The 19,432-nt window shown below is 38.0% G+C and overlaps 1 protein-coding gene across 5 annotated transcripts in view; it reads right to left on the bottom strand.

Moving 5' to 3' along the window:
• The window catches only part of Unc50 (Unc50 RNA binding protein), a 212,291-nt gene that overhangs the window by 28,296 nt on the left and 164,563 nt on the right, over window positions 1-19,432 (bottom strand). For all 5 annotated transcript variants that reach the window (XM_081752560.1, XM_081752561.1, XM_081752562.1 and 2 more), the window contains exon 5: window positions 4,682-4,802. In XM_081752560.1, the coding sequence (XP_081608686.1) occupies window positions 4,682-4,802 (121 nt within the window). The remainder of the gene's footprint in view (window positions 1-4,681; window positions 4,803-19,432) is intronic.

The raw sequence follows: 19,432 nt of genomic DNA, 5'->3' as shown, positions 1-19,432 counted from the left end.
TTCTTGTGAAAATTGATTTTGTCCTTTCGGTAATGCTTTAAAATTCTGACACGGTTGCCATTTTTTTCGTTCATCCAAATCCAATATGGCGGCTATCAAAGATGGCCGCCTTCGCGAATGCACAGCGCTGTCTTTAAAAGCCTATATCTACTAAACTAATTGACCAATCTTCATGCAACAAACACCAAACGACGTAAAAAATAATAAATTTTTAAAAATTGACAAGAATTATTACTTATCAATGCAAATAATAACAAGGGAAATAATTTTATTTCAAATTTTGCACATTTTATGTATTTTCTTTATATTTTTTAAATAACAAGTAAACGGCAAATAATTGAGAACAACGTTGTGCCTTAACTGCCTTTTGTATTTAACATTGTCGTCCATTTTTCATTACCTCTGACAATATTAAGAAACAGGCCAGTTTTGTGACCTCATAAGAAGCCTTGTAAGGCTAAACTATCTGCTTTGTTCTATCTACTAAGAACTCAAATTATTCCTAACTTTTCTAAATCGTAGCATACGGTATATACTGACATGCGTAGCTTGTTTGCTCATTCCCGAGTACGGATTACCTTGTTCTTCAGAGTGAAATCTTAAAATTCGGTGTTGAGTAAAATTCCCTTCAGTTCTAGTAGGATATCCCGTTTTACAGAGGTTGATAGGCTTCCATATAGACGACCTTGAGATATTCACTTACCTATGATAGTCTGCCCATTCAGCAGCACCTGTTTTGTTCTAAGTGACGACTATAGGTTGATTATCCCACAATACTCTTTCTCCTAGAAAAGACTTCTTTGAAGGTGTGCAAGCGATATCTTATGCCACTCTTGCTGGGACACTTACCAGAGTCCAGAAACTCTACGAGAAGAAAAGCGGTGTTTCAGAACTTTAAAGGCACAGTACTCCATTGGATAGGCATCAGGAGTCTTCACTGGATTATCGGAGATGGCTCTTTCTGTTTCCATCTGTCTGGAGAACGCCAACGATGATTTGGTTGTGTGACAGGGTGTCTCTTCCTGATGTAGTTCTAGCCGGTTGGTGTCCGCTCTATATATTGTGGGGATGTTATTGTTGTTGATATCCGTCAAAATATGTTCCAGATTATACGCAGCACTAGTTTTTATTTTGTTGGCAACGCGACGTGGCCTTAATTTTCTCCTGAAGCAATCCAACCAAAACCATTAAATCGCGGAATAACTTTCGGTACATTGATAAACGAAATTGCTTCGTTCTTTTGGATCAACATTCTGTACGTAATTGCAAAAAACTTTATACGATCGGTTAGATACATCGTTTATAGTGACTACAAACTTACACCGATTACTTAGGCCAAGTTGCACTCATACAGCCTTTTACAGTTGGTTTTCCACTGCGCGACATGACTGGCTTTCAGCGTTATAGATCACCACGAGACGCAATATTTTGTGAATGACATGGTAGATAGGGTTGATTAAAACACATAGAACCGATGATAGCACTCTGTATCGGTGGATTCTCCAACGCCACTTTTAGCTCTGCGCAAGACTGATGAAGTCAGCATCAGTGGGGTTCGGTTTGGATGTGGCTTAGTCGGCGATATACAGTCCACACTATGACATTTGCAATGCAGCGTCCAACAACAAATCCGTCCTCATGACACTGTTGAGCTATGCTGGACCAATTAAAGTGTGCATCGGAAAGCGTTACAATCAGGGATGCAAATAACCACTCGCCGGGGCGAGTGGTTCATCGGTGCGGGCGAATATTAAGTACAAAACCGAAAGTAAGTAAATGATTTCTATTGTGGGATATGGGCTAGTAGCTTTATTCTTGGGCTAGTAAAATTTTGTTGCTTATTTGCATCCCTAGTTACAATCATGCCTTCTCAGAATGACTCACTTTTGCACCATTAGGCTTTGCACAACACGACTACATTTCTAGCAGACACATCACAAACTACTGCCTCAATGGCGCAGCTTTCACCTTTCTGCGCTGTTCCTGTGTTGTACTCTGTCTATATGGAGCCTATCAGCCTCTATATTATCTCCATTAAGAAATACATTGGTTGATAATTGCTAGGGATGAAACACATTTTCAGTCATAAGTTTTGAGGACGTGGTTTTGTGGCTATGTAGTCACATAAATATATCAATAGAGGGCACTAGTGATCCATTGCATCCAAAAGGAGAGGCAACTGGGTTATGCGAGGTTCCTGCTCACAAACAAATGCCAAACTGAGTCAGAAGGAGTCAAAAGACATAGCAAAAAATAACAGCCTTGTTGTGAGTACAATACTATAGTGCCAGCTAATTGGTTTGTTGGAAATGGCGCAAAGGATTCATCTCAGTGATTATGATCAAGGAGGAACTGTTAGTCGTCTTGAGGTAGGTCAAAGTGCTATAGAGTTAGCAGCTATGATCGGAGTAGTACAAAGCGTTATTTCCCAACTGAAGAAAGCTGCTGTGACCAGAGGAACGGCTGTATGCGTACATGGTGCAGGTCGTAGTAGAAGTACAACAGCTCGACAAGATCGCTACATTGTGTAATTGGCCAGAAGGAACAGACGTACTACTCTTGTGCTAATTGATAGTAAGTTTGCTGGGGCGTCAGATGTTCGTGTGTCCTCCCTCCCCCGATCAATTACAATCCCACTAAGTGTGTTCCAATATCCCCCACCTACCGCCGTATGGTACATCGTGATTGGGACGAGTGGAACTGGACAAATGATATGTTCTCAGATTAGTCACGGTTCTGTGTGTCCAGTGATTTTGGCCATCAATTGGTGTGGCGAGAACGGAGAACATGTTACCATTCATCGAAGATTAGTGAATGGGACAGGTACGGTGGCACTGGTGTTATGGTATGGAGACATCATGAAAAATGGACGAACATCACTGCACATTTCTTGCAGGCGAATCCATAACCGGAGAACGGCATTGTAATGAGCAGGATATATTCGTCTTTTTCGTGGTACAGTGGGATGGAGTTCGTGTTTACGTCCACACAGAACTGTCCAAGTTGAAGAGACCCTAGAGCTTAAACTATCTATTGCATGGAGTAGCCACCGTATTTTTCTGATTTTAATAACCTTGGACATGCTCTTGGACGACGAGTTGCACAGAGGGATCCACCACTTTTGACCCTTTAGCATCTGAAAACTGCCCTAAGGGAAGAATGGGACAACATACTCGTGGAATTCATGAACTCTTTCGTGGACAGCGTGGCACACAGATATGCAGTATGCATTGGTGCCTGAGGTGGTCATACGCACTGGCGTCTCTGGCATGTAAAAATTAGAGGGGGGGGGGCATAAAATAAAGTGATATAAATGGTACTACCTAGCCCAACCTGTTTATTATCTTCGATTCCATTTGTTACCTTTCTGCTTACCTTCACGGACACCTTGAGGTATATGAAGAACTCTTGTTATAATCGTTTCACAGCCTGAATATCATATTCCAAATAAATATAGTTACTTATATGTTATTCTGTCTTAGTAAATAAATTAAATTACAAAAAAATATTGAATATTTTATACTTCAAAATATTGGGGGGGGGCGTCTCCCTCGCCTCCCCCGCCAGAGATGCCCGTGGTCATACGCCTTACTGATTTGCTCAGAATTTCTCTCTACTCATGGGGCCGCGGTGGCTCAGTGGTAGAGCGTTCACCTTTGGTGCATGGGGTCCCTCGTTCGATCCCAGCTTGCACCAGGTGGACTTTGTATTGGAAGAACACCGTGTGCGTGGGTTTTCTCATGGTTCTTCCGTTTCCTCCCACTTTATTAATTCCACCATTTCATTCATTTCTCAACATCACTGTCTCCTTTAGCCTATCCGGCATAATCGTGGGACGTAAAACTTAGATTTCATTTATTTTTTCCTCTCTATTCATGACACCTGATATTTAATGTAATTACTCCATAGTGCTCTCCATGAGTTTGTTCATTTTTTCACGTTCTACTCCTTCCCATGATCACAAATTCCTGCCATATTTTGTCAATAAAGCTTCCATAATATCTGTACTTATATATTAGTCATTTACTGCAATTATAAATTTAAAAAAAAAAATGACTGAAAATGTGTTTTATTCCCAGCAACTGTCAACCAATATATATTCAAAGCGTTAATTCTTTTCCAATCGCTTGCGAAATCTATCATACACTTTTACAAGTTTAACGTACTTGAAGTAGAGTTGCCAATTTAACTATTTTATAGTAAATTAGACGTTTCCATATGCTAAATAGCTACCAAAAATGTGGATAAGCTATAATTTTAAGCAATTCTCCACTCATAATTGCTAAGTTCTAGCGATTTGTTTTAGAAGTTGAATCTCTACTCCAATACAAACTTGTGTTTTAACTTAAAACAATTGAATTTAAATCGAATGAATTGAAACAACATGTGACTTTCTATTTTTCTAATCTCTCTGCTTTCAGTAGCACTTATATTGCAACACCACAATAGGAACGATTCCCGCTTGTCTTGATTGTGTATCCGTGTTACCTTATTGAATGGCTTATATTTCCCATTTCTTCTCTGAATTTTTCTCATAGCACATACCGATCTATTGTTAGAATTCAAAAGAACATCCAACAGGCCTTAAAGGTGTCTTGGAACTGTTTGATAGGGAGGGGGGGGGGGACACTGGCCCTCGTATATTATATTACAATATTTCACAACTGTTATTATTACTTACCAGAATAACGTGGCTATAAGAAGGCCAACTCCTATACAGTCGACGAGGACTACATATATTAGAAACTTCATGAATCCCCAAAATCCTAACCTCAGTACAAGGGAGAATCCAATGGATGATACTGAAAATATAAAAAAGGAAAATTGCAATTAAATATTGTCGTACCAATACTGTATATGACGAACATAATTACATACAACTATTTCAAGCATATTTGTACAGAGTAGAGATGATCTAATATTCCTTTTAACAAAAGAAACACTGACCAAAGCTTAAAACATACTTTATTTTAAATTATAATAACGGTTTCGGATATCTAACATATCCTTCTTCAGACAATATCTATAGTGCTAATTTATTTTCCATATTGTCTGAAGAAGGATATGTTAGATATACGAAACCGTTATTATAATTTAAAACAAAATGTGTTTTAAGCTTTGGTCAGTGTTTCTTTTGTTAAAATAATCAATCCAAAGCCATGGATAGTCTTAATATTCCTTACCACGAAAATATCATACTTGACTTTTAAGGTTTTGTTTCTTAAATTCATAAATAAATTCATGAACCAAATCTTTTAGTTTCAAAACACTCCATTTTCACACATTACGAATGCATTTGGAATGGCGTTGGAATAACAAACAGGAAAAAAAAAAATGGTCGCTGAACTAACGGAAATTTGGTGTTTCACGTTACTTTAATATTTCAACAACAACAATATTAAGATAACGTACTAACGTAATACGAAAATAACACCAATTAGGAATGAATGAGTTATTAAATATACCCAATAAAATATGAGAGACATCTTATATCCCCGAATCATGGAAGACAATTATGATAATCTATTATAAATAAATAAAAATAAATAAAGATAACTGTCAGGCAGGCGGACAGCTAAAGACCTATAGCCCCAAGATCTTGCTTATTGAAAACATTTGCAAAGCTCTTGCTCAACAGACTTAAGTGGTATACTGAATTTTATAACCTCCTTCCCCAAACATAATTGCTTTTCAAAAAAAAAAAAAAAAAAAAAAATCTACTATAGACGTCATTGAACTTTAATCTTAGAAATCTTGTGTTGATTTCAAAAACGATAATCGGTCACGGTGACCTGCTTAGATACACAAAGTGCTTATGATAACGTTATCTTACGAAACCTGATTAACTTTATGTATAAGATTAACATTCGCTCCAAATTTATTAAAATGACAATTTCCTTATAAATAGAGACGTAGTTAGAAAATTAAGGATATTGTAATGCTCCCAGACATCTACAGGTGTCTACATGGGTAGTAAAATAAGGTCTCTTACTTTTCAATATCTATATTTTGGAACTCGTGTCTATAATTAAGACAAAAAAGTTAATGTTTATTCGCACGCGGATGACATAATCGTCATTATAAGCACATTCAATCCAAGCCACTAGGCGAAACCGCCTGAACCGCTCCAACGCCATCTCTTAGCGACCAGCTGAACTATCTCCGGCCTAGCGAAGATCACGTGGTCACTAACAGGCATATCAGAAGCTTTCTAGACCTATGGTCGTCACGGCTTTTATTCACGTGACTCCACAGTTTGTCTCCCGACGCTAGGTGGACACGTCGAAAATTGGGAAGCACCGGTTGAGAATCGAATCCGGGACCACGTGGAAGTGAGTCCAACGCTCAAACCACTACACTACAGTGTCTCCTCTTTATACGCACACCCAGAGGCGTATTTACGATTTTGTTTCGGGGAGGGCTTTGCTAACTTTCGGCAGGGGCTTTGCCTGAAAATGTGAAAATTCTGCAAGATATTTCATATACTTTACTATAGTAAGTAAGATTTCGGGGGGGGGCTTAAGCCCGGAAGCCCCTTCCCCTAAATACGCCACTGCGCACACCAAACATCCAAAATAGCATAAGAACCTTCACTGTTATGAGTGATGTCAGTATTTGGTGACAAGGACTTATTATAGATGGGGATAAGACTAATCTTATGGTTTTCACCAAAAAAAAAAAAAAAAAAAAAAAAAACGCAAGTCAATATAAAGTTAGAAAACTTGGGAATCAAACAACAAAACAGCATCAACTTTTTAGGAGTAATATTAAAAATTCAGACTTAACTGGTCCCAACATGTAAACAAATTAAAATTGGAAACCACAATGTCATTAACATTTATATATATATATATATATATATATATATATATATATATATATATATATATATATATATATATATATATATATATATATACAGGGTGTTTAATAAGTAATGGTCATAAATTAAACCGTAGATAGTACATGCCAAAACTAACAAAAAAGTCTTAATAAACATGTGTCCGCAAACGCTTCGTAACGGAGATAGGGGCTGTCAAAAGTTTGGGAAAATGAAGTTTAGAGACGAATATCTCAAAAAGTATGAATCGGACAGAGGGCGGTCCAATGAATGACTATTGAAGTCAGACATGCGCTATGCAGAAATACATAGTTGATAACTCTGCAATGCGCGCGCAAGAGATTTGCCAAAGAAACGGAAGGAATCCCGGAAAATTGTCTAAGGAAAGGGGGCTCGAGATGAACATCGAGGGCGAGTCTATCCACCAGTAATTCATACGTCGTGGTACCAGTTCGAAAGCTCGAAAAGATACAAAATGGCGGACAATGTTTACGTAACGTGTGTGGTTGCATAACCAGCAGGAAATGACAGAGGTAATCGAAGTGTGGTGATGTACGTTCATAATTGCTCCAGGAAGAATTCCGACAACTAATGCATACGTACAAGTGTGGCAATACTTAGGTAAATCAAACGGTATGCAAGGCACTGATGAAGCATTATGTGCTAAGCAGTTAACGTAACGAATATCCGCAAACTGGATTGCAATGGGAAAAGCATGACAACATTCGAGTATGTGGGAGGCGAATCTGAAACATTCCGCATGTTGAACGCGTAAATGTATTACAACAAGCAAAAAATGATGGACATGTAGTGTTTCTCCATATCAACAAACAGAAATCGTCATGTTGGTAATGTGTACAGCATTAATCATAAGGTAAACATTAATGCCCAGATGTGTAACCACAGAAGAGATGCATGACAAATTAACGTACCTCTATCATTAAAGTAAATGTTGGAAGTGTCGTCCATTCATGCGAATGCATGCTCGTACTCGTTTTCGCAAAGATCCACGTACTCGTGATAACATGTCGGCATCCTGTTGAATATGTCCGCACCATTGTTCCACCCTTTCTCGAAAATCTGAGATCAGAACCACTGCATTCAGTGGGCACTTCAGCGGATTTGAACCCGTAACATCATGCACCCAAGGTGAGCTCAACGTCTGTTGCAACCCCGATTCAGTATTTCCAGCTGGCTTGCATGTTCTACCAGTGTTCTTTTCGGCCATTCCATTCATTTTCGCGCATCGTTTGTTTTACCTTGGTATTGGTACAGTAAAGAACTACTCTGTACATGTGCATTCGTCTTAGGAATGTGCTCTGAAGTAGTTTAGAACATGCACCACCACCTTTCTTCGATTGCCTCTCTCATTTCCTGTTGGTTATGCAACCACACACGGCACGTAAACATTGTCCGCCATTTTGTATCTTTTCGAGCTTTCGAACTGGTACCACGACGTATGAATTACTGATGGATAGACTCGCCCTCGATGTTCATCTCGAGTCCCCTTTCCTTGGACAATTTTCCGGGAATCCTTCCGTTTCTTTGGGGAATCCCTTGCGCGCGCATTGCAGAGTTATCAACCATGCATTTCTGCATAGCGCATGTCTGACTTCGATAGTCATTCATTGGACCATCCTCTGTCCGATTCATACTTTTCGACATATTCGTCTCTAAACTTCATTTTGCCACACTTTCGACGGCCCCTATCTCCGTTACGAAGCGTTTGCGGACACATGTTTACTAAGACTTTTTTGTTAGTTTTGGCATGTACTATCTACGGTTTAATTTATGACCATTACTTATTAAACACCCTATATATATATATATATATATATATATATATATATATATATATATATATATATATATATATATATATATAGGGATACAACATAAATATAAACAATGTAAAGAAGCGAGATTATTTTATGGAAGTATTTTATCCTCCTCCTCCAAAAATACATCAAAGCTAGTGGCGGACCAAGAAGGTAAAAACGGGAGAGGGGGCAGCAAGAACCCAGACTATGATAGGTATATCATAAGTTCAAAAATATAAATAATAGCTTAAATTATTTTTGTCACTCAAAAAACTGGGAGGGCCCAGGACTCCTGGCTAGATCCGCCTCTGATCAAAGCTATGGCCAAAATTCAATACAATACACACAAAAAACAATATCATTTTCATAACCTAAATGTACTACTTGCAATGCACTACTAGAAGAATATATATAAAAAATGAGTTTTACGTTCCGAGTTATGCTGGGTAGGCTAAAGGAAACAGTGATGATGAGAAATGAATGAAATGAAGAAAGTGGGAGGAAACGGGAGTACCCTGAGAAAACCCCCCGAAAGTACTTCAAACTGGCTAACTGGATCCAAAAATTTCCTATCTTCACTTTCTCTGTAAGTTATCTTACAATCTTCAACTAGCAAATATTACCATTCCAAAATATACATCCTCTTCGTTAAAATAATACCTTCTCTCCTTTTTACTCGATGTGGTTAAATTCATACACAAATTGCCAACTAACACTCAGGGAAAAGTACAAATTACCTTCATACTCATGAATTTTTAAAGGTGAAGCTTTAGCTATTCGACAGTCATTATTAATCACATATCAGAAAAAAAAAATCAACTTGCATATATCTGCTCAGATTCACTGAGTATATTAAAACTTTTGGAAACTACCAAATGAGGAAAGAAAGTCACTTGGTCAATCATTAATACAAAATCCTTTTTGAGCAAAATTCGCATTAATAACTCTCAAGTTCAATTTTGTGTGGACTACCTCGCGTATTCGTATAATCTTAAATAACGTAGCTAAAGAACTGGTTAAAGAAAGTTCCGTGTCGTAACAGTATTGCCACAAGCATTAAACTGCCTTATCACCTTATTTTTTTAAATGACAGTATTCAAAATAATTTTAAAAACAAGCATACAAACAAACAAACAAACAGAAAAGCATTATCTCGTCAAGGTTCAGAAAAAGAAGGTGAATCCAACATATCGCAGACGATCCTTACTAGACTTAAAAAAAAAAAAAATGGAACACGTGGACGTGATATCACACAGATACCACGGAGAAAACCGACCGATGTTTCTATAAACCAGTTTCCGTTTTTTTTATATATATATAAAAACCGGTTTGGCCCATCCCCGGTTGAAACACTGGTCCCTAAGTGAATAATTTACCCATCCTATTCGAATATTGAAGAGCACTACTTACGTAATAAAATGGGAACTGAAACTCTGGACACGGAACGTTCGCTACTGACAGTGGCGACACCATGCGGCGAAGCTTCCACCGGAGTCGACGGCGACATTCACTGGTTCGCTGATTAGAGCACAGTTAATACAAGTCATTGCTGATTCGTGGTTATACACTCGATTCCGCTTCCAAAACTGAATTTAAGCTGAAACAAAGGAGTATGGTCTAGTCTAGTGGCTAGCGCTTGCACACTTGGTGCACGAAGTCTTGAGCCTGGTTCCCGGCGGGAGAGCCTTGAAAAAATTTGAACGCATTACGGTGGTTCGAATTCCATCTTAAACTGTATGTTTACATCTCATATGAGTTTTGGTGCTGAAAGGAATGCTAAACTTCAACGCAACCAATCAACAGAAGTCACTGAAGGTACTGAAAATTAGAATTTGGAATGGTAAAAGTAGTATACAAAACAAAGGCATAGAATAAAATGGAGGTGGGGGAGGGGTAAACAAATTAATGGTACACCTACTCTCACTTTAAATACTGTCACCCAAGTTTCAATAAATTGACACAAGACGCTGAGATATATTTTAATATCTTTATAATATCAGATATGTATGTTTGTTCATTGAAGTTCAGCGTTCCCTTTCAGAATTGAGGTTCTGTGAGACGTACACCTACAGTTTTAAGATAGAATTGGAACTTCGGTAATGCGTTTGATGTTCCCACCGGGAGTCGAATTTTGGACCCCTGCACCAAAGGCACGCGTGCAAGATACTAGACAAGCAAGGAACACGACATCCATATGTAATGAACGCAAATTACACATTATTATTCAAAATGACATCCCTTAGCACGCACATAGTCCTTAAGTATTATGTATCCATACAGCACGTCAGCCGCTGCGCCTTTACAACAGAGAGCTTCAAACTTGCAATACCTGGGTATTGTGCTGCCAAAATGTCTTGAGTCGTGGCAAAAATGCGAACTAAAGCTCACACCCACGCGTTGAGCCAATAAGGGTTCAGCTGTTGCTAAGCGAGAGAAAGCGAGTGGAATTCCTTCAGCCGATAGCAGCGCTTGAACGGAAGATTAGGGATCACGTCAATGAGGTATATCTATAGTTCTTGTAAACCATCTGCTAAAGTACCTATACATACCACAATTTGTGGTCCACAGCGTTTAGATTCGGACTACCAACATACCGATTAGAGGCAAAAATGAAGTTCAACACATTCGTTACACACCAGAAGCCATTGCTGACTGTCCAAGCCTTAGATACAGGTGATGGATCTTGATGAAAGATAGATGTTGTTGACATTACTGACCAGTCTCTCTAGCATTATGGTTTTTCATGAATCATGATAAACTTTGGATTATGGTTTTACATTTCTCACAGAAATGGAGCCCATTTGTGCCTTCATAGCCCCACCACACCACGATTGACACAGAATGGTGGCTTCTGTAGTTCCTTGGAGCCTTATTGCTAGCTTCTCTTAATTATGAGGAGTACACCCTGCCATTTTGAGCATTGAAAGCCTTCTCCACACCAGAGGCGTCATTTCAGATTTCGCTTGGGGGAGGGGGCAAGAGCACCACCAACATAAGACTTTCACGTTTTGTACTAGTATATTAGTAGGCAATATATTAAAGTATATGTATTCCTCAAACTCTTGGGGGTGGGAATTGCTCCCTCCTGCCCCTCCCTAAATGACACCCCAGCTCCACACTCACAGGCGGCCTTACAATTTGTAGAGCTTAGATCAACGGATCCCATCACCAGTTGCATGAGACAATATCAAAAGTAAGTGTGTGTACGGCAAAATATCACCTGTTAAAATATAGAAATCTCGATCGATTGCAATTATTCTCGATCTCAGCGGTATTTTTGTTTGCAAATGCCAATATTACAGAGAGCTGCTTAACATAAGCAATATCTCAGGTGCAATCAAGAATAATGAACCAGTATTTGCTTATTAACAACTTTTCTTAAAGGACATTGGCGAATGGACCAAACTGATAGTTTAAACATAAAATCCTAATAAGATGGCACTTATCACATAAAACAGGTTCGAGTGGTCAGCACAGCTGGACTCCATGCAAAATATCTGAACTTTTTGTTGTAAAGGACTTATTTTTGAAAAATTACTACATTCTTTGGTTTGTGTAACAGAGACAAGAGTTTATCATATTGAAAATTAATTGAAATTCAAATCTTATATTTTCATCGATCATAGTTCGCTAATGGTACATTTTCCCAAGGCGAGTATGCTCATTTTAAAAGTTTTACGAAGCGCTATTGATATATACATTGTGTGTGTACTTTTTTTTTTTAATTATGCCTATTTTTGTACTTTTCTCATAGACGATCATGTAAAATTCAACTTCAATTTTCGCATTTCAGTTTGATCTTTGCCCAAACTAATATGGTTTTTCGTATGAATTCATGTAGTACTTTAACATATATAAGTTACATTGGATTATCAGCCGAGGACATGGCCTATGGGAAATGAGCCTCGTCCTTTTGATTGTGTTTACCATGTTAAATGTAACGAGAGGCATTAATTCGCTCTACTTCTCATTTCATCTTTGACAAAATCAGTCTATCCGGAGTTACTGCCATTTTGATTACATAATAATAATAATAATAATAATAATAATAATAATAATTTACTATAATTAACATCTCGTATTTATAGGATAAATAAGTTGGCTAGTTCCTTTTGAAGTTTTACATTCCTTTCAGCACTGAAGCTCTGTAAAAGCACGAAAGCAGCTTAATGTGGAATCCGAACCATATGAGCTCCGAACAAGAATTAAAACCTAGTCTCCAGCGCTAACCATATAGCCAAGAAAGAGTTCTGTGAGTTGAGTTGATTTTAGTTTAGCGTCCCTTTCAGCAGCGAGGCTATATAAGACGTGGACCTACTGATTAACGTGGAATCCGAACCATATGAGCTCCCCCCGGGAATCGAACCTGGGTCTTCCATGCCAAAAGAAAGAGTTTTGTGAAATAGATAGGACAAGAAGAAATATTTATTACAATAGTAGTAGTTACCCCTTTCCCAGTAAGGGACACTCAACTAAGCAGCAGACCCGTAGCTAGAACACTAAGACAAGGGAGCTTAGACTAATTTTGGGGGACTGATTTGAGTTCATCTTATATTCTTACATACTTACGAACGGACAGCTGAAAGTTCTAAGGAAGGCTGAGGGTGACAGCAGGGAAATCAGTTCCCCTGGCCACCCCATGCTACGGACCTGCTACGCAGGTTGCAGGTTATGAAAATTGACAAAGTAATGCTCCAAGATTTTGCCAATGATATTGCTCAAAGAAACACAGGAAGATGTACTGTACACTGTACAATTATTTCGAGGTAATTTCTCCATTCATTTGGCAATACCTTTTTTTTCTTTTTTTTTTAATCTCATGCCAGATTTCCCGACAGTTGAGTGTTCTGGCTAAACTTCGAAGTTTCCTCGGAGTTGAGAAGTATGTATTGCCGACGTCACAGAGCACTGATCTATAGAAACTACAGCATGCCGGGACTCACTACTACACTGAATCATTACATGGAAATATTTTTATTCATCGTGGTGCGTATGTTGGTCCTGCAGATAGATACTTATCGGTTTGACTATTCGGGATATCTAAGCTTCAGAATTTTATTGAATGACCACAATTTTTGTCCATATTTGTTTCTTTTAATTAAGTGTATTACTCTGACGTGTGGGGCTCCGGTGATTGCCTGGTCGCCCTATGTAAAGGCTTCTACTGTTTACACTGAACCTTTTCGTTAGTGAACATAATTTGTCGGCCCATAAGAAGTAAGGGCTCTGCGTTTTTTTATTTTTTTAATCTCTGGCGCTTCAATTTATTTGTGAGGAGTTGCCCAGTGCTTCGTTTGAGAGCATATAGTCTCCGGTCACTACATAACATGCGAGACATAGCCATTTTGGATATACCTTTGTTCACGAGTCATTACGGACAGTCTATTAATAGGCTTTCTGCATACACACACATACCCTTTCTGCATTAACTAATTCTGAGGTTGGTATGGTGATCGGTATGAATCGCGTGATAGCGCGATACACACACTTTTGGAAACTTCGAGCTTCTGGAGCATTCTAAAAATCTCACCTGCTGACTTGTCCACCTTATGGAGCACTATGAATGACAGCTACATTATTTTCGTGTTCACTATACGAAGCCTGTTGGAAAAAGTATCCGACCATGGTCCCGAAAAAACAATACACTCACCTGACGTTTTCTTTGTCGTAATCCCTTCAAACTAAAGATAGACCACATTGACTTGACAGTTAGTCTTCCGTTAAAAGCGCTGCTATCGGCTGAAGGAATTCCACTCCCTTTCGTCACCGCTCTCTCGCTTAGCAACAGCTGAACCCTCATTGGCTAAATGCATGGGCGTGTGAGGGTGAGTTTTAGTTCGCATTTTTGCCACGGCTCAAGACATTTTGGCAGCACTATAGTTCTTTCGTGCTTCCATGCACCGAGTTTGGTAGCTTTTTTACTGCTGGAAACAGCCCTGGAACCCCTAATCGGAAAGTGCTACGAGAGCAGCTGTTGCGTTGGTGCTAAAGCAAGTTTCTTTCTGGTATCTTTTGATTTTTGGGAAGAGGCAAAAGTCGCACGAAGCTGTAAACGGAGAGCAGGGAACTAAAACATCGAAATTTTGTGCTGTGGTAAAAAGGACAACCACATGAGGTGCATGAATGGAACCATTATACTGGTGCAGTCTTCGGGGTTTTGAAGTCCACATATCTGGTCATTTCGGATAAAGAGTGTCATGTAGACGAAGGGAAATGTCTGATGAGAAATCCGTTGTATCTGTACGTCCTTCTTGTATGTACTCATGTTGCACATTGCCTCGGCAATCGAAGAACACAATCAACATTGGTTTGAGTTTGCTACGCATCTAGAGATCCTAGAGATCTTCATTGCTTCTTCGCGAGCTTTGTCAGGCCTTTACGAGGTCAAATGTATCCACAGAGTTAACTGTGACTCCGTTCTAACAGTGTCCTAATCGTATAGCATTCTAGTCTTTATTAGAGATGGACAATTCCGGAATGTTTACTTTCCGGAATCCGGAAAGTAAAATCGAAAAAATTCCGGAATTCAGAAAAATCCGGAATTAAGAAATTTCCGATTTCGGAAAAAATTCCGGATTTTTTTTCTGAATTCCTCAATTTTTCGGAAATCTGGAATGTGAAATTTCCGATTCCGGAAAATAAATTTTCAGAAAATCCGGATAATTTTGGCCATTCCTAGTCTTTAGCATTTTAGCCGTGCCGAATCACAGAAGAGCATCCAACATAATCACTCCTCTACAACAGGAGATGCAAATGAAAGTAACGTCTGTAGCCTAAAGACATTATGGATCTCTCTTCTATGACATAAACAATTTACCCAACCTTCGCCATTTAGTTTTCCCCAAAACAAAGAAGGTCGAATACTTTTTCGACATTCCATCATGGAATCTACTACAAACTACCGCTTGCTTCTAGAGTTCCAACTGGCAATAATTCCATTTCACATCATGACTTGAGAAACATGCTGGTCTCTACGAGCAGAAATAAGAGCCATTTCCAGAATTTTATTTATGGTAAGGCTCAGCAGTAAGCGAACAGTTAATTATATTCTATTGTGGTCGAGGAGTTAAGTTTTTAGGTTAAGGTGGATTTGACATTCCTATACTCAAGTTTAATTTCAATATTGAAAAATAAATAAGTAACATACATAAATAGGGGTAATTTACCTACTTGTAACACTGTTTGAATAGAAATCCATGACCTGAGATTCTGAACATGAAATCGGCAACTGCATTACTGTGATCATTATAAATTCAAGTTAAGAGAAAATTTAATAACATTTTTATATTATAGGTACTTTAAGAGTTCGCTGGTGTCACTGACAATTACATTTGCATGACTTTTTATATATATAAAAAAGTTTAAATATATTTCAATCAAAAGTTTTTTTGTGTCTTATATCTGGAGAACAACATCTAGTGTAGCCAAACCCAAACTATCACTTAACTCTGTATGATGTGCTTATTCCGTAGAAAATATGAAAATTCGATTTGGGGGCGTTCAGAAATTTTGTAGCCCCTGATCCAAGATCCAATGTATTTCAATCAAAAATTTTCTTGTACGCCTTATATCTGGAGAACTACATATAGTGTAGTCAAACCCAAACTATCACTTAACTCTGTATGATGTGCTTATTCCGTAGAAAATACGAAAACTCGATTTAGGAGGGACCATTTAAAAATTTTGTGACCCCTGATCCAAAATATTTCAATCAAAAATTTTCTAGTACGTCTTATATCTGGAGAACTACATATAGTGTACCCAAACCCAAACTATAACTTAACTCACTATGATGTGCTTTTGTTAGTTGGTTGGTTTTGAGTTTAACTTCCCTTTCAGCAGCGAGGCTATATGAGATGGGACCTACTGATTAACGTGGAATCCGAACCACATGAGCTCCCACAGGGAATCGAACCAGGGTCTCTCACGCCAAAGGCGCGTACGCTAACCGCTTAGCCACGAATGAGCTCTATGATGTGCTTATTCCGTAGAAAATATAAAAATTCGATGTAGGGGTCGTTCAAAAATTTTCTTCCCCCCCCCCCCCCGATCTAAAAGCTAATTATCACAACCTTTTGATGCATTTTATGGATCATTCCTAAAATTCTTGGCCAAGATCGCAATCTTTTGATCCATTTTTGAATCATTCCAAAACTTTTTGTTTTGTTTTAAAATTGTGTGTGTGTGTATGAAGAAGTTGTGTGCCATGAGGGCAGTTAGTGCTGGTCCTCCGAAATTGCATGAAAAGACAATTTAATAACAAATTATAGGTGTTTTCAAGTTTTCGTGTGGTTAGTATGAATCAAGATGTATTCACTTATCATAATTATTTGTTTTTGTGCATCATTTATACATCAACAGACAGAATAAGATATCTTCAAGATTAAAGTAGGACAAAACAGGATAGATACCTTGTGTCCGGTCACCCTTTTATCTCTTGTTCTTCTTTTTTTTAATTGTTGTTCAAAATATCTTAATAAACATGTTTGTCTCTTTCTTAGAGATAGAAGCTACAGAAGATAGAAACGTACACGGACGAGAAAGTGAGATACAACCCAAGAAAAGGTCAAATTGAAGGAAATGTTTCAAAGAAACTAATCTAAAGAAAACAGCAAGTAAAATCTTTACGTGACTCAACAAAAGCACGGAAAGCAAACTTCAGCTTGGATAAATCTAGCTCAGAGAAGGCAAGTGATGATGCCTCTTGTGTTGTACCGGAGTGAACTTTAGTCTGAATCTGTCAACCATGGAAAGATGAATCAGAAATTGTAGTAGTGGATACTTTAATATAGCGGAACTTGGCAAAAATAATAACAATTCAGGCATAAACAGTACCTTCCACTCTTGGTTATAATTGATCTCTGGTGATTTTTCTTTTAAATTACAGAAAAAAAAGTGCATTAGGCTATTCTCTGAATAAGAAATGGGTTCTCCTAAATGCGACACAATAATAATGATGTTACGCTCAAATTCATACTTGCTTTTATCCGTTCTCTCTTCTTAAAGTAACAAAAAAGCCCTTCAGTTGCTTTCTTGTTTATACTGTACATGAGTGGTTCCTACCCTCGGTAAACACACTTTCCCCAAATTGTACTTCTATTTAGACTAAACATTTTTATTCAACAATCCAATAATCCTTACCACTGGAGACACGGGATAGATTCCCGACGGAAATTCATGTGATTCAAAAGCCATACTAAGCTGTAGGTACAGGCAGTGGCGTACACAGAATTTCGTCAAGGGGATTCAAGCATTCAATTTGATTTCATTTTAGGTCAAGCGTATACAGGATGTTTCAAAACAACACCGACAACGTTTGAGAACTGATTCCTGACTAGGGTGGATCGAAAAAACGTTTCTTTTAGTTTCCGTGTTGCTATACCGCGGAAAAGTTGTGGTTAGTGATGACTTGAAAAATAAAAAAAGAAGTGTCGAAATCGGTTAATATCTTCCGATCGCGCAAAGCGTCTGAAAAATTTTAAAAAGCACGAAAAATTTAATGTTTTCGTACTTTTTATGAAAACAAAATACTCTCGTATTTTTAATGCTATAGTGATAAAACGTTACAACTAGTAATATTTAATAAGAAAAGCACATGTTATATGTTTTTAGGGAGTATCTTCCGATCGCGCAAAGCCCATGAAGTTTAAGAAAAATGTATGTTGTTCGTATTATTTTTTAAATCAAAAATTATAAACTACGATATTTTTAATGCCTTATAGTGCTGATGTAATAACATACGTTCTAATATGTTTTAGAATGTTTAATGTTTTAATGAGAGAGTTCCAAGGCTATGATATAATTTCCAAAGCTAACACAAATGTGCAGCTCTTCGCTTGTTTTTATATATAAAAACAACCCAGAGGAGGAGGCTGCACTTCGAGTTCCACCCACACTCTTCCCATTCACCCAGCCATAAAAGGTGTGTACTATTTACAATATTTACATATTTAAATTTGTTTTTCTTTTTTGAAAGACTTACAAAACTGAAGTGATTTTATAGTCAGATTTTGTTCTGAACTCAGGCATCAAAGATCTGGATTTCAACGTTGCTCTGATGCAGCCATCTCTTGATTTGGATCCGCATACTTTGAGCGAAGCTTCTGTAACTAGCTTCTTGCATCGCTCCACGGCTTGTGTATGACAAGGGAACTTCTCGATATCCCCATCTGGTATTTCACCTCGTTGAATGAAAGAGTTGATGTCATCGTTTGAAACTTTTCGAAGAAGAATTGGAGAAAAATACTTGGCTTCACTCCGGCCAATCATGTCAATGTAATCTGAGGCTTCAAAATGTACAGTTGGAGTAAGAAATGTTCTGATGGTTTTTCCTTTCGAATCAGACTGCCTGGCTTTCAACACTCTTCTAAGCCCTAGTTCTGTAATGTGCTTCCTCTCATAAAAAATCATGGCTATAAAAGATTTTCGGGTTGGGCAAAGAACGAGTTCCTTTCAATGACGGGGAAAACAACTTGCTTCAAATTGTCAGGCAAGTATCGAGATGTTTCAATTGTTCTATATACATGAATAGGTCCACTTATGAAGGTATTGCTGTTTTTAATTTCAAACCACACTGGCATCTAAGATTTCAAAATGAAAGTCACTATGGTTTTTAACTCATTTGAAGGATTTGCTTCACTTATGTATAGTGTGAGAACTCTACTTGCACAAGTGAGCCATCTGGAATATGAAAGTGGTCCGGGATCACGAATTGATAAATCTCTTGGACATATGCCACTTTTGACCGCCTGACATATATCTAAAAGATATC

This window comes from Thermobia domestica, chromosome 3 (assembly GCF_964235325.1).
Source record: "Thermobia domestica chromosome 3, izTheDome1.hap1.1, whole genome shotgun sequence".
In the NCBI taxonomy this organism is placed as follows: domain Eukaryota; kingdom Metazoa; phylum Arthropoda; class Insecta; order Zygentoma; family Lepismatidae; genus Thermobia; species Thermobia domestica.
This window is presented reverse-complemented; position numbering and strand designations above follow the sequence as displayed.